The sequence below is a fragment of the Chionomys nivalis genome, chromosome 1 (genome assembly GCF_950005125.1).
Source record: "Chionomys nivalis chromosome 1, mChiNiv1.1, whole genome shotgun sequence".
Classification (NCBI taxonomy): domain Eukaryota; kingdom Metazoa; phylum Chordata; class Mammalia; order Rodentia; family Cricetidae; genus Chionomys; species Chionomys nivalis.
This window is the reverse complement of record NC_080086.1, coordinates 141,191,834-141,206,029: the sequence shown is the minus strand read 5'-3', so window position 1 is coordinate 141,206,029 and position 14,196 is coordinate 141,191,834. Positions and strand designations below refer to the sequence as shown.

The 14,196-nt window shown below is 50.7% G+C and overlaps 1 protein-coding gene across 2 annotated transcripts in view; it reads left to right on the top strand.

The window, feature by feature from the left end:
• Positions 1-14,196, top strand: part of Mindy4 (MINDY lysine 48 deubiquitinase 4) — a 110,142-nt gene that overhangs the window by 86,329 nt on the left and 9,617 nt on the right. For both annotated transcript variants that reach the window (XM_057786166.1, XM_057786157.1), the window contains exons 14-17: positions 3,778-3,841; positions 6,847-7,008; positions 11,357-11,537; positions 12,078-12,150. In XM_057786166.1, coding sequence (XP_057642149.1) covers positions 3,778-3,841; positions 6,847-7,008; positions 11,357-11,537; positions 12,078-12,150 — 480 coding nt within the window. The remainder of the gene's footprint in view (positions 1-3,777; positions 3,842-6,846; positions 7,009-11,356; positions 11,538-12,077; positions 12,151-14,196) is intronic.

Sequence of the window (14,196 nt, the reverse complement as noted above, 5' to 3'; positions counted from 1 at the left end):
ATAGATGGGGCCATGTCTCTAGGCTACACAAGTCTATTATTTTCCTTCTATTTAGAAGTTTCTGTGCCAAATGCCATGTTCACATGGGAGACTTTTGGGTGAAGGGACAAGATGTCTGGAGCCAAGGTTGGTGGAACCTGGGTGGGGCTTCAGGGTTTGGCTTGCGTGGAGCTGACTGATCAGGCTAATGGCTGGCTGTATTTCAGGCCACGGGCCCTGCTCGTTGGTACACAAGCACAAAGTACAGTCTTTTCTCGGGACCTCAGTTTCTCTATCAGTGAGAGATGAGGGTCTTGCCCTCCTGACTTCTCAAAGCTTTGGGAGAAGAATGCATTTGGGGGGATCTGAAGCTGCAGGCCTGACGCTCCCATGTTGTCAGCTTGCTCTGTGGCAGAAGCACTAACTGTTGGGAGACCTGCGACAAAGGGCAGAGCTCTGAAACTGGCTTCAGGCCTCCAATCTTGCATGGTACACGTCACTATTTTGAACCAGTCTTCTGTCAGAGCCTGCACTTTCTGTCCACCAAACACTGAGCACTGAGGGCTCTCCCAACCCTGAGTTTTTCTTGTTTTGTTCCTGGGCACAACACAGTGGCTCAGGGACCTCCAGATGGTGAGAGGGTTTGAGGGGCTTGGTCCTTGCTGCCCTCCCAAGAACTTTCTGTTGCCTCTTGTCCCTAGATAGCCACAGCTCAGGTCGCTTGGTCCTGGCCCATCCAGATGCTGGTTGGGAGGAGGGCACCTGGTAATGAGTGCCTCCTCCTCTTGTGGTCAGGTGCACGCAGTTTCCCCACTCTGCTTATTGGCTTTTCAATACAGGAAAAACAGTTTGCTGTAGGGACTGAAGCACGGGACAGCGTCTGTGATGTGGCTCAGGTGGACCCTGGCCTCTTAGCTTTTATGGCTCGGTATCCTAATGAGAATTATGGGGAAAACCCATCTTTGCATTCATTGTAGGAGCTCTGTCTTAACTTCTGTAAAGTGGGCTTCCACTCAGAAGATTTTATGGTAAGAGAGCTCTGAGTTTACAGTGGCACTGGATGTCATTTGTCCTAGTATCCTAGGTTGGTGCTAACAAGGCCAGGAACACTTGGACACAGAGCCTCATTCCTGCAGCTCTGCAGGCCGGGTTGGATCAGGGCCCACCCTGCTGGCTTCATTTTAATATAAGCATCCATTTAAAGGCCCTCATTTTCCTTAAAAGCATATTCTGAGGACCCTGGGGTTGGCTGGGGTTTCAGAGTGTATGTACACGCACGTGCACACGCGCATGAGTGCGTACACACACACACACACACACACTGTACTAAGGATTGAGCTGAGATCCTCACATTTGCTGGGCAAATCCTCTTTCCATTTTAAAATTTGAAACAGTCTTGCTCTAACCCTGGCTGACCTTTGACTTTCTCCTTTTTCTTCCTCCTCCTCTTCATTTGTTTTTTGAGACAGGGTTTCTCTTTGTATCCTTGGCTGTCCTGGAACTAGTTTTGTAGACCAGAGTGGCCCCAAACTTAGAGCTAAAGCTGCCTCTGTGAGTGCTAGGGTTAAAGGCATGCACCACCACGCCAGGCTTGGTTGGACTTTCAGTCCTTCTGCCTCAGCCTCCTGATTAACTGGGGTGATTTAGGCAGGTTTGCTTCTTTGGGCTGGAATCAGTATGTAGGTTTGGAGACGCATAATTCAGACCAAGACTGTTTTGCTCCAGAATGGGAGACCCAGGGAAGAAAGGCTTGCAATTGCCGTGGGCTGGAGCTAGAACTTGGGGCCGGGTCAGGCTTCGGTGTGAGCGGATCTCTTGTACAACCAGAGCGGAGGAGGATGGCCTCTGCCCCAGGACTCCTCACACGTGCGCCCTTTCAGATCTCCCCAGGGGAGAACTGGGCATTGCTATTTGCCAAAGTTGTAAATCTCCTAAGCCATAAGCTGCTCCTTGGCGTCTCCTGAGTGCCCTAATGTGAAATACACATGTCCCTCCCTTTTAAGATCCAAGCAGCTTCTGAATTTCCCATCGTGTTTGCACCTAAGGATGCAATTACCATTTCCTCCCATTGTCCGTTCTGCTAGTCCCTCTTCTCCCAGCTGACGCAGGCCTCCTAGCCTGCTGGGTGAACACGCGGCCGAGAGCTTATGAAGATAGGACGGCTTCTGAAAGCCACAGGTGGCTGGTGGCCAGCGATGCTTATCAGTCCCCCCAGGACTGCTTTGAGGTTATTTTCTTCTCATCAGAAGATGTTGTATATGCCACAGAGAACGTTTCCATCAATTCTTCTGCCTCAGCTAGCGCCAACCCACCACTGTGCTGGCCATGAGTCATCCCTTGCTGTCTCTCTCCTAGGCATGCTGGTCGGCTTCTGGTGGGCTTGGGCCTTCCCAGAGGACCCTGGGTCTTTGTGGTTCTTTTCATGTCTCTGTGATGCTATCCAAGGCCCATCCCCTGAACACTACTTCCCCATTTTACCCTCAGTTAAAAACCACACACACACACACACACACACACACACGGTTTTCTGGCATGGATGATGGAGTTTGAGTTTCTGCAGTTACCTTGGAAGAGCAGAGGACTAGAGCGTGTGTTTTGGGTTTTTGAGTGTGTGGGGAATCGTGAACTTAAAGCATCTATTGAGACCAGGTTCTCCTCTTCCACTAACAGGAAAAAACAGATGTTAAGTCACAGAGTCCTTCCTACCCTTGGCCCCAACTCAGTGCTCTTTCTGGGGTATGAACGTAGGAAGCACGCCATACCCTGGGCATGGTACCAAGTGGGAAGTATATATCCAGGTTTGTGTGTAGTCGTAGAGGCCTAGGAACCAGGCTCTTACCTCACCTGTCCCCAGTGCCCACCTGCCTGAGCGTCTTTCCACATATAAAAATAAGAAGTCCTTCTTTCCTCTTGTCCATGGCCATGACTTTCACTTTCCTATGTCCTGAACAAATGGTTCTTGGCCACATAATAATGATAATGATAATACATGAAGTTGGCAAGGGTGTGATTGGGGGATTTTGGAGGAGTTGGGATTTAAGGGGAGTAGATATCATATTTCATTGTATGAGCATGTGAAATCCTCAAAGGAAATGTTTAAAAAGATAAGGCAGAGGCTGTCAAGATGGCTCAGTGGGAGAGTGCTTGCCACCAAGACTAGTGACCTGAGTTTGATCCCCAAAACCCACATGGAAAAAGGAAAGAACCAACTCTTGGCAGGTGCACACATGTGTGTGTTTGTATGTATATACACACCTGCACACAAATGCACACAAAATAAATACATCTAAAACCAGTAGGGTGGAGAGTTGTAGAGGAGGGTATCTGACATCAACCTGTGACCTCAACGAGTGCACATACATGTTTGCAACTTCTTCCTCTCCTCCTGCCTCACAGCGGGAGTTGTATTTTAGCACACGATCCCTTGAGAGACACACTCAAACCACATTGGAACCACAGCAGAGTCTTTGGAATCCATTCCAACCAATCCCTGCTGTTGAACAGGCTGGGTGCCTAAGGCCCAGAGATGGGGCAGGCCCTCCATCCTCTCCATTAGTAGCGGTAATTGTGGTATGAATTTAGTCATTGGCTTCACAGCACAATGGCCTGTTAAATTTCACTCCCTAAATTTTGGTATTACCAAAATGAAGGCCGTTTGGTGGTAGCACCTCCAGAGTCACAGCGTGGAATGCTTAGGTTCCTAGCAAATCTGGAATCCATAGTCCAGGCCCAGAGAGAGCTCCTGGCTCCTCAGCGAGGCACAAACATGCTAATGCCTCTCCCTCTTGTGTTTCCTAGTGTCCGCCAGGACTTTGATGTGCCCACCAGCCATCTGATTGGAGCTCACGGATACTGCACACAGGTCAGGAGGCAATGGAGCCCACAGAGGGGATGCCAATTAGCTCCTCCCCTTCTGGAGTTTCTTTCTTCCTTCTTCATCTGATCAAACACCTTCATGCAGCTTTCATGAAGTTCTTCCGGGCTTCACTGTCTTGGAGACCTGGGAGGAATGCTCAGTTTGTTTTCCACATTTGGCATGCTTTCTACCTGCTGACTTAGGTATTCTTGAAGTCATGGGGATGCCTAAGGGGTTGACATAGATCCACTTAAGTCTGAACTGGACAGAGCCCAGGCTGTCAGAGCATGCCCCAGCATGGCTGGTAACCCTGGGTAGCCACGTACGTCGGTTTCGCTTGCAGAGGGCATCGTCTTCACAACCACTTGCCTCTGCATCTTTACAAAACAGCCCTGACCTCTCTCATGCTCTGTCAGGTGATGCCACCAAAGACACCCATTCAAGGTCCTGTCCAGTGTGCGTTGAGCTTCCATGCACACCTTTCTCAGCACTCCAAAGCCTCTGAGCATGGCCATGTGAATCATGTTTGCATGTTGCCCTCTCTGTATGCAGGATCCAGAACTCACAGTCTTCTGACCAGCTGGGAACTAACTAATTGTTCTGGGATTTTGGCTCACCTGTGCCTAACCCTGGAAAACTACCTTGGTCCCATGCAAGTTCGAGGTCTGTGGTTAACAGACACCCATAAGAGGGGTGTGGGGTTGGTTTCTGCCCCTCCCTGGAAGAAGACCATGGACAATGAATGTCCTCTCATCTGGCTGCCTGGTGGCCTTGATCTCCTTCTCTTTGAGGGTGGAGAATGGAGCTGCCTGGGCAAGGGGCAGGAGTCAAACTGGAGGCAGAGGAGGCTGAACCAGCATCATCCTGGGCTTAGTTCAAGCCTGTTCTCTGGACACTCTCAGAAGGAGCTGAAGCATCTTCTCCGCTCCCTGAACTCCAGTCCCCTCCCTTGTGGAAGAAACATTTGGCTCGGTCCATGACTGATTGGCTTTGATTTGCACACCAATCCCTATGGGTCATGTTGAAAAGTGAGCTCTGACTCAGGTTGGGCTGGGACGAGGGAATTCCTTGGTTATCTTCCTTCTGTTCTTTTGAGACTGTGTCTTGTTATATAGCCCAGGTTGGCCTTGAATTCCAGATCCTCCCAGCTCAGTCTCCTTAGTGCTGAGATTACAACCATGCACCACCACACCCCAGCCCTGTAGCGGCCGAGTTTCTCAGAGTTCCCCGAGGAGGAAACAGTCCGTGGGGCACACACTTGGAGGAGCAATGCACTAGATGGTGGTTGAGCTCCCCTACTGCAGGGTGTTCGCACAGAGGGCAGGAGGTACGTGGTGCTCCTCCTATCTCAAGAACACTTCCTGCTGGGAGGAATGTTTTGAACACTTCCCAGATGGAAGAGAGAGCAGGGGCCTTTATTCTTACTGCAAACCAGATGGAAAAACTTTCCACCTAAAAAAAAGACTGTACTTTTCTTGGTAGCTTCTGGACATGAGGTACAGTATCCCAGAGCAGTTATTTCCTCTGAATTCTTTTATCATTTCCCCTGCAGGGACACAATGAGGCCCTTCACTGTCTCCTTCCAATGGGGGCCCTTGGTGGCCATCAATAGAGGCCTAACTGTCACTGGGGCAAGGGTATTAGCACCAGTGGAAGGTTCATGTGCCAATTCAAGGGGAAGCTCTTCTGTGAACTCTGCCCTGCAGTTCTTGGGTTGGGGAGGGGTGGCACAGCCATTCCTGTGGGCTAGGAGACAACTGCGTGCTTGCTTGCCTTACTGGCAATGCCAGCCCTGCTGGGGGAGGGTAACACAGAGGGACTGCTTGTCTGAATGCTAGGGGTGGATTCATCAGAGTTCTCCAGTGTCCTTGGAAGCTACCACTTTTCAGCTGGAGTGTTTGTCTAGGCAGGGTTGTTGCCTGAGTAGCCAGGGTGGCAGAGATGTACTCAGCAGATGTGAGTGACAGTTCAGCTCGGTCACTTTCTGGTTATGTGGCCAGGACAAGTCCTTTCATGTCTGTCAGGTTTGGTTTCTTTATTCCTAAGCAGTGGTGGGACATGGGGGTTCAACCCCAGTGATACACTATCTTCCCAGAGATGGAGACTCCGGAGATGCCGCACTGCACTTGACACTGCCTCCAGGTCCGAGGTCACACATCTGGTGACTGCCTGGGTGTGTGGCGTGAGCCACAGGGCTGCTGGATACCTAGTATCTGGGGCAAGCTCAACACCACCTTCTTGCTCCCTCCCTGCCTCTGCTCTTGCCCCTGTCCTGCTTTCCTTACCATCCCCGTGAGACCTCTGTAAGACCAGGGGCGCCTCTTTGGTGCTGCAGTGTGCAGGACTGGCTGGCTTCCTGGTCGTGAGATGTGCTGGGTCCTGTGAGATGTTATCATTGAGGGAAGCTGGGTAAAGGGAACACAGGAACTCTCTGAACTATATTTGCAACTTCTATTGAATTTAAAGTCATTTCAAACATTAAAATGCTTGTTTTTAAAGACATGATCTTTCGAGATCCTCCCACAGGTCACTCGCCAACAAAGCTGCTCTCGCTTGGTTATGTGACTGCGTGTCTTTGTGGAGCAGGGAAGACTTTGTGCACATATTTTTATAGTCCCTCTCATATCCTGCATTTGGTTTCAACTGTGCAGACACATCCTCGACCTCCCTAACTGGCCCAGAGCATAGAGCTGTGTTGTAACCACTCAAACATCTCCCCAGTACTGAGACTCGGGACAGGCTCTTATGTAGTCTTTGTTCAAGGGATGCTTGCAGATAGATGACTGAGTCCCTCGGGGTGCTTTGATGGGAACATGGGAGCCGTTGGCAGATTTCCCCCATCAGAGCCTGTGGAAATATCAAGGCCCTACTGTCTCAACTCTGCATTCTCCTTCTTGCCTTCCATGGTCTCTCTCCTCCTCCGCCCTTTTCTCCTTGTTCCCAGCCTCCCTTCCACCCTCCCGAGGCTGATTTCAGAGATCTGACACAGCTTCCCCTTCTCTCATCAACAGGAACTCGTCAATCTTCTCCTGACCGGGAGAGCCGTGTCCAATGTTTTCAATGATGTAGTGGAGCTAGACTCAGGCGATGGGAACACCACACTTCTCCGAGGCATCGAGGCACGCAGCGACATCGGTTTCTTATCTCTCTTTGAACATTACAATGTTTGCCAGGTACCAACACGCACTCTGAAACCCCAGAAGCCTAGTTCCCCTGGTCCCATGAGATAGGAAGGGAAGCTGGTCTCTAGTTCCCAAATCTGGCTGGAGTTCAGTTCCAGCCTGAATACAGAGCAGACTAAAAGAAATACGACTTTGCTGCCTGTGCCACAGACACTTGAGATTCAAACAGCAGATTCTGGAGTCCAGGAAGGCTAGCTGAAAAGAACTCTTAAGGCTTTCTAATGTGGCTGTGCATCAGAGTGGCTGCATCTGGGGTGTGTGTGTGTGGTTTGTACTCATATGCATGCATGTGTTCAGCGTGTTGAGGGAGGATGGTCTCTGGAGGCAGGAGCTTGACATATTAGGCTTTGCATTACTTACTTTGGGCTGCTGCAATGAAATCCTACAGATGGGGTGGTGAAACAATAGAGGTGCCTCTTCCACAGTGCTAGACCCTGGCAGGTCAAGACCAAGGTGTGAGCTGGCTGGGCTTCCTTTGAAGGCAGCAGGGAGAATCCTTTCAGGCGCTTCCCCTGATGGGTGGTGCTCTTTGCCTCCCCCGACGGGTGGTGCGTTCCAGCGCTCCTTGCTCTCCTCGCCTTATAGATGCAGCGCTCCAGGCCCTGCCTCTGCTGTCCCACTTGGCTGATTGCTCCCTGTGTCTTTGTCTCTGAGAACTTCAGTTGGCTTCAGGGCACACTGCTCTGGTATGACCTCTTTTTAACCACTGGCATGTGCAGCAGCCCCAGGTCCAGAGAAGGTCTGATTCAGAGGCACTTGGGTTTGCATGCCCTTTGAGGGGGGCACAGTTCAGCCCACACAGCTTCATTTGGCCTCTTTGCTGGGGTGTGGTCCCTCTGCCTCCTTTCCTGCTGAGAAAGAAACCTTGCAAAGGCCTGGACTTTAAGTGAAGCTGATTGGGCCCTAGTGACAGCACCATAGTCTGGTGGGGCTGCTCTTGATCAGACCTGTTGCCTCAGCTGCTTTCAGACCTTCTCAGAACCTCGCTCAGTGGCTTCATATTGTCCACAGTTCTGTGACTGAGGAGAGCACTGTCCCGAGGGGCATCGGGAGCCTTAAACAAGACCGAGACTACTCAGACACTAAGAGGGCCTAGTTAAGGAAGCAGGGCTTACCTTATGGGACCCCCAGTGTGCTAGGTAAATGACTTAGCAGAGTGGGAGGAAGCCGGGATTTTTGTCCCACCCTTCCTATGTGACCTCTTGTTTAGGTGTGCTGCTTTATGGTCCATGTGATGGACCTCTTCCTGACCCCATACCTGAGTGATACCCCCAGTTCATGGAATGCAGATGCCTGGAGAGGAAGGGGACAGTTCCTTTCTGATTGCGTTGCTGTCAGGAGGAAAGCAGCAATTTGACTCTGTGGCCAAGGAGAAGCCCTGAGAGCCTGGGGGCTCTAATGGTCTCCAGCCTGACAGTCCATGGTCTGAACAGGATGAGCTTGGCCAGTTTCATAGACTCCAGGCTAACCATGGTCCCTGATGTCTTCCTATGGTCCAGGCTTCCTGTGAAAAATATAAACTATTTTGATTTGGTCAGTAGAGGGCAAATGATGGAGGAAAATAGTCAAGACAAGACCACCCTTCACTCAGAATGAAGTTACTGTTGGAGAAACGTTGGGCTAATGCTGTTTTTTCATAGATTCCTTGAACCGACACGGCCCTTTTGCTGGTCAAACTGGGGATTATCATCTCCTGTGGAGAGTGGATACTTTCTTGTGTTGTCCCGTGGCAAGTCCACTACAGATGGAATTCTAGTTACCACCTTCTCTTTCTCTCAAGAAGTCCTCAAGGCTGGGTCTTGACCTCTTCTCCCCCTAACGACCATGTAGGGCCTGGCAGCCTTCACCCTCTTGATACCACCTCCCCTCCCGTCTGTCCCTAGGTTTCAAATTAATGGAGAGAGGTTTGTCTACTTAATATAAAATATTACAGGAGACCCAGGCTTGTAATATGTGCCTCTAATTCCAGCACTCAGGAGGATCTAGAAGCTAAGGCTAGCCTGGGGTACACGTGGAGACCCTGTCTCACAATAACAACAACATATAAACAACTACCCCCCAAAACCAAAAGCTAAAAAATTAACCCAAATAACAAAAACTCCAAGAGTGTTGTAGCAATTGGTTGTTCATTGATAAAAATCTAGAAGCCTACCAGTCATTTGGCAAATAAATACATGAAAAATCGCTCACATCAACTAGCAATCAAGACATGCGAATGCATTAACCTCACAGTTTGTTTATCAGATCCACAAGAATGAGATGTAAAAGGCGTAAGAGATGACGGAAGGAGGCTTGAGCTGCTACAGCAAATTAAAAGACCTCAAATCCTTGACCTCAAAACGTTGGCTCTGGAAGCTATTCTCCTAAGATATACTGCATCCTCTAGCATAATTCAAAAGCTGCCCGTTTGCATGTTCAGAAACAGGTCATTGTTAAGGCCATTCTTACTGACTTATACAGTGTTTGTCAAAACTCATAGTATATACTTGTCGATGTGGAGAAATCCTGAACGGCATAAGATCTCAGGAGCTAAGAGTGTGGCAGGGTATTATTATTTTTTTTTTACCACAATCGCCCGAGTTTATTCTTCAACACTAAAAATAAGTTTAAAAGTTCAGAATGATAAAAACAAATAAAAGCAGCTTGTGATGGTACAGCATGGCCCCCAGGAGAGGGCACACCCAGCTCCCTGAGACCCCTAAGGAAGTTTCTCTGGAAATTGTCTGCTCGTGGAAAAGGCTTGTGAATGAGTCCACTCATTTATAAGCCCTCTGGGCAGTGTTTTGCTTTTAATCTTTTGACCGTTGTTTATAAATGGCAAGCTGCCCTCTGTCCCTCATTTGGAAAATTCGGGAGCTGATGGTGCCCAGGCCTGCCCATGTCTGGCTTGAGGCTCCTTCCCTGTCTGTTGTGAGTGAATCTAGTCCCCGGCCATGCCTCCCACGAACAGCCTCTTTGGAGCACAGAAGGGAAGCTAAGTTGGGTTATGCAGCAGTCAGGCATGCCCAAATGCGAGCAAGCCTGCGGTCCGCTTGGGTGACACACAGCTGAGCAGAGAGAGTCAGGCTGAGTGTCACACAGGGCTGCCTAAGCGAAGAGGGCCTTTATTTTAGTTAAGAAAGCAGCTAGCCCTTGTCAACGTGGTTTTCCTGTGCTCCACTTTAATAGGAAAGTCCTTCACGGAGGACTTCCTGAATGCAGCCCCTCTGTCCCAGGTACCTCCAATATTACCTCTGAGGTGGGAGCTGCCTCACGATTCTGTGGTGGGTCCTAGAGCAAGTATGCCCTTCTCCCCATTGGAAAAATAGCTTCCATTCTTTCTTTAATCCACAACGGAGGCTGTAAACACCTGAGCAACAAATATCTCATCTCCTGGGGGAGGCTATGGATTAAGCAGAACCAGCTCAACATAGCTGAATAGCCTAGCATGGGCCAGCGAGGTACTGCCTGGTGCACACATAGAAGAGTGGGTAGTGGGTAGCCTGCACAAGGGGTCAGAAATAGGTTATCTATTTGGAGGAAGCCTTGTGCCAATGTGCTGGGGGTCTCTGGTTTGTTCCCACACATCCTTAGCCAGTCATGAGAGTCCCTGGCTGGGGACTTGCAGAGAGACTTTTTGCTCTGTGTTCCAGTGCTGCCCTGGCCTCCTCCTCCAGACTCCCTCACCAAACAGCCCACTTTACCCTGAATTTCTCAGATGTACAACCTGACACCATAGACTGCTCACTCATACCCTCTTTCCTGGCTCCCCAGGGCTCCCAGTTCTACCTGTCTTCAATGCATAGTTCTGGTTAGTCCTGAGGGCCTTCATTTTTCAATCATTTGTTTACACATTGGGGAGGCTCTTGGTAGGGGTGCATATGTTGGTGTCTCCAGGCAAAAGACGGACTGTGGTGCTGTGGTTGAGACACCAGTTGCTCAGTGACATGCCCCTGGGAACCAGAAGGATACAGGGATGTACCAACTGGAGTGGTACGGCTCTCCCAAGGAAGGACACAGAATGGGAAGGCCCAGGGACAGGGGACCTGAGTGACAATGAGAAGTGCAGCAAGAATCAGGAGGCCATGGCTGAGCCACATACAAGTGAGGTGTGGGAGAGACTGGAGGAGAAGAGTGGGTTAGAGGATGGTGAGCTGTGGCGAGGATGTCACCTGAACCAATGCTGCTGCTGCTGCTGCTGCTGCTGCATGTGAATTCCCTATAATCCTTGTGAGGGAGCCAGCTCTAGAAGGTGTGTCTGGGCAGCAGGAGGGATTTCTAGCGCCACACCAAGGGTCTCTGGGAAGTCAACCTCACCTCGACCAGTCAGCACAGTGCATCAGGTCTTCCCCTCCTTCAGGTCGGCTGCTTCCTGAAGACTCCAAGGTTCCCCATCTGGGTGGTGTGCAGCGAGAGCCACTTCAGCACCCTCTTCAGCCTACAGCCAGAACTCCTGTCCGACTGGAGGGCGGAGCGGCTCTTTGACCTGTATTACTACGATGGCTTGGCCAACCAGCAGGAGGAGATTCGACTGACTGTGGGTAAGACACCCTGGACACCCTGATTCATCTCTTCAGAGAGCATCCAGGCTGCTCCAGAACCAGCCTTCACGTACTTACTTGGGATACTCATGGGGGTCAGAGAGCGATGCTAGGCTGGCCAGCCTGCAAGAGAGAGGCATGAATGGGCCTTGAACACTTGATGTACTAAGGGCGGAAGGTGAAGTTAAGACTGTATACAAGTGTCCTGTGAGCTTTGCTGATAGGTTTGGATTTGCTTTTAAGGAAGTAGGGAGTCATGGGAGGTTTTAGAGCAGAGGAACAATGAGACCACATGTGTTCTTAGGAAAGAGTATTGCGGTTACAAAAGCAGGGCATGGGTTTGCTGGAGGCTGGAGATGAGAGGCCAGTGCACTGTCTAGGTAAGAATCAATGACCAAGAAGGAGGGAAGATCCAGCTAAGATGGAGCTGAGAGCATGATGCTCAAAGGGTTGGGCTGGCTCCCTGGAGTTGCCTGTACTGGCCTAGGAGTAGTGCATATCCTGAGATGACGTGAGTGCTTTTCTCTCCCTCCTCCCTAGATACCACCAAGACCACCCCAGAGGATAGCTGCAGAGACCTTGTCCCGCCCCTTGAGCTCTGTATCAGAACCAAGTAAGTAGGTGCAGTGGGAGGGAGTGGGATGGCCATGCTGTGGTGTGGGATGGCTGCCCGAAACCTGCTTAACCCCTGTGTGGTATAGCCAGTCTGAACACCGAGCAGAGATGTCCCTGAGTTTACTGATTTTTCAGGAGCTGGAGAATGGAAAAGAATTAGAAGAGGGCATAGATGGTGAGGTGTGGGTGGGTGGGGATGGGACGGCCACATCGTGGTGTAGGGTAGCTGCCCACAACAGCAGTACCTGCCCAACCCCTGTGTGGTATAGCCAGTCTGAACACTGAACAGAGATGTCCCTGTCTCCGAGCCGCTGGGTAGGTCCTTGACACCTCATCCAGACTCTGCTTTCGGGGAAGGTTGCAGCCCAGGCTAGAGTTGGGAAAAGCCCATCCCTTTCTTGCTAAGCATTTTGTTGTACCCCAGTTTGGGGCTGTGCTCTGCAGGGCGCGCGAGCTGTCACTGGTAGAAGCCTCTGGCTCACTTGGCCAGCTCGTCTCAAAGTCTGTAGTGATGACTGGGAGAACTTAGTGCGCACTAGGGAAACAGCAGCATCTTGGGAGGGAGACGAGGTTCTGGTTGCTTTTCTAGGCCTGTAATGCATGTCACAGTGGTTCTGAGCACGAGTTCTGGAGCAAGGCTGAAGGCTGGCTGACTTACTTGGTCATCTGTAAGGTGGACAATGGTAGGTTGGAGTCCAGCATGGATAACGTTTTAGCGTTAGCTTTCACTGTCATCATCCTTGGCACTCATAGCTGGTGCTGTCTCAAAAGGAATCTTTCCCTGATGTCGAAGTGGCTGGGGCCAGAGCCACAGCCTGGCCTTGTGATTCTGACCACCTGAGATACATATGGCATACCTGAAGTCTAAGCGTGCTGCCCGTCGCACGCAAGCCTTTGAACAGGACTGAGGAAGAGAGCAGGGACTGCCTTGGCACGGTGGAAGCATCAGGAAGAGGAAGTGGGAGGGCCACAGGCATATCCCCATTGTGCCAGTTCCCTGCCCTGCCCCACAGGGATACAGCATTCCTGTAGGGTCAGAGGCTGACTGTTTTCATCAGAGGATTGGGACACATGCAGGTCGCTGTCCTTTCAAGTACAAAGGGCCACTCATTCAAGGTGATGAGTGAAGAGCTTTGACGGGGAAAGGAGGTGACACTGGCCTTGGCTCTTGGTCCAGGCTAGTAAAGGGGGCCACAGGGCGACTTTTCTGAAGAAGGGCCCCAACTACCCCGTAGGCACAGCCTCTCCCCTCCCAGACCACTGGGATGCTTCTTGATATCTGCTTTTGACTTTCTCGTTGTACCCCTCCCACCAGTGGCACCCCTTAATCTCTTCATTGCCCGCTTTTGGAAACAGATAGTTCCTGATTGGCCAAGCAGTCCCCAGCCTTGACTGGGCGTCCTGAGCTCAGTCTCTTGGGCAGTTGTTTGAGGACGGCTCAGGGTTTTGGCCTGTCTTTCCCCGAGACAGCTGGCATGGAACTCAGTTCAGAGTCATGGAAGGTGGGTTTGGATCTCTTCTGTTGATGCCTTGGTCTCTTGGGACAATTCCTAACCCAGTCTACCCCAGTGACCCCTAGTGAGGGAAGCTGGAGAGCAGCTTGAGTTGGGGAGTGGCACCTGGCTTTCCTGCCTTCACTTTTACTCCCTGCCCTGGGCATAGCCCTGACATCTTCAGAAGTGTTTTTCCAGTGTTTGTCATGGAGATAAATATCATTTGTATAGCATACAGGGCTAGGGACATCAGGTCTAGGGACTTTGGGCGTCTTAGATCCCATGGAGCCCTGGGAAGGCTAGGGGAAGCCCATGTGAATTCTGGATTACTCACTGGAAAGTCTTGCCCAAGAACTTAGGTCCTTAGACTTCTAGTCGTCAGCTTCCTTTGAAGAAAATTCTAGAACTGGAATCTCCGAGCCTCCCAGGACCTCTGTGGAGAGGCCTGAGGAGGTGAACTTCAGTGTAGTTCCTAGCTGCTACTGGTGCTACAGCCCTAGAACCACTTAAGAAAGTAGTCATTTGTTCATTTGTGTTTTGGTGTGTGTGTG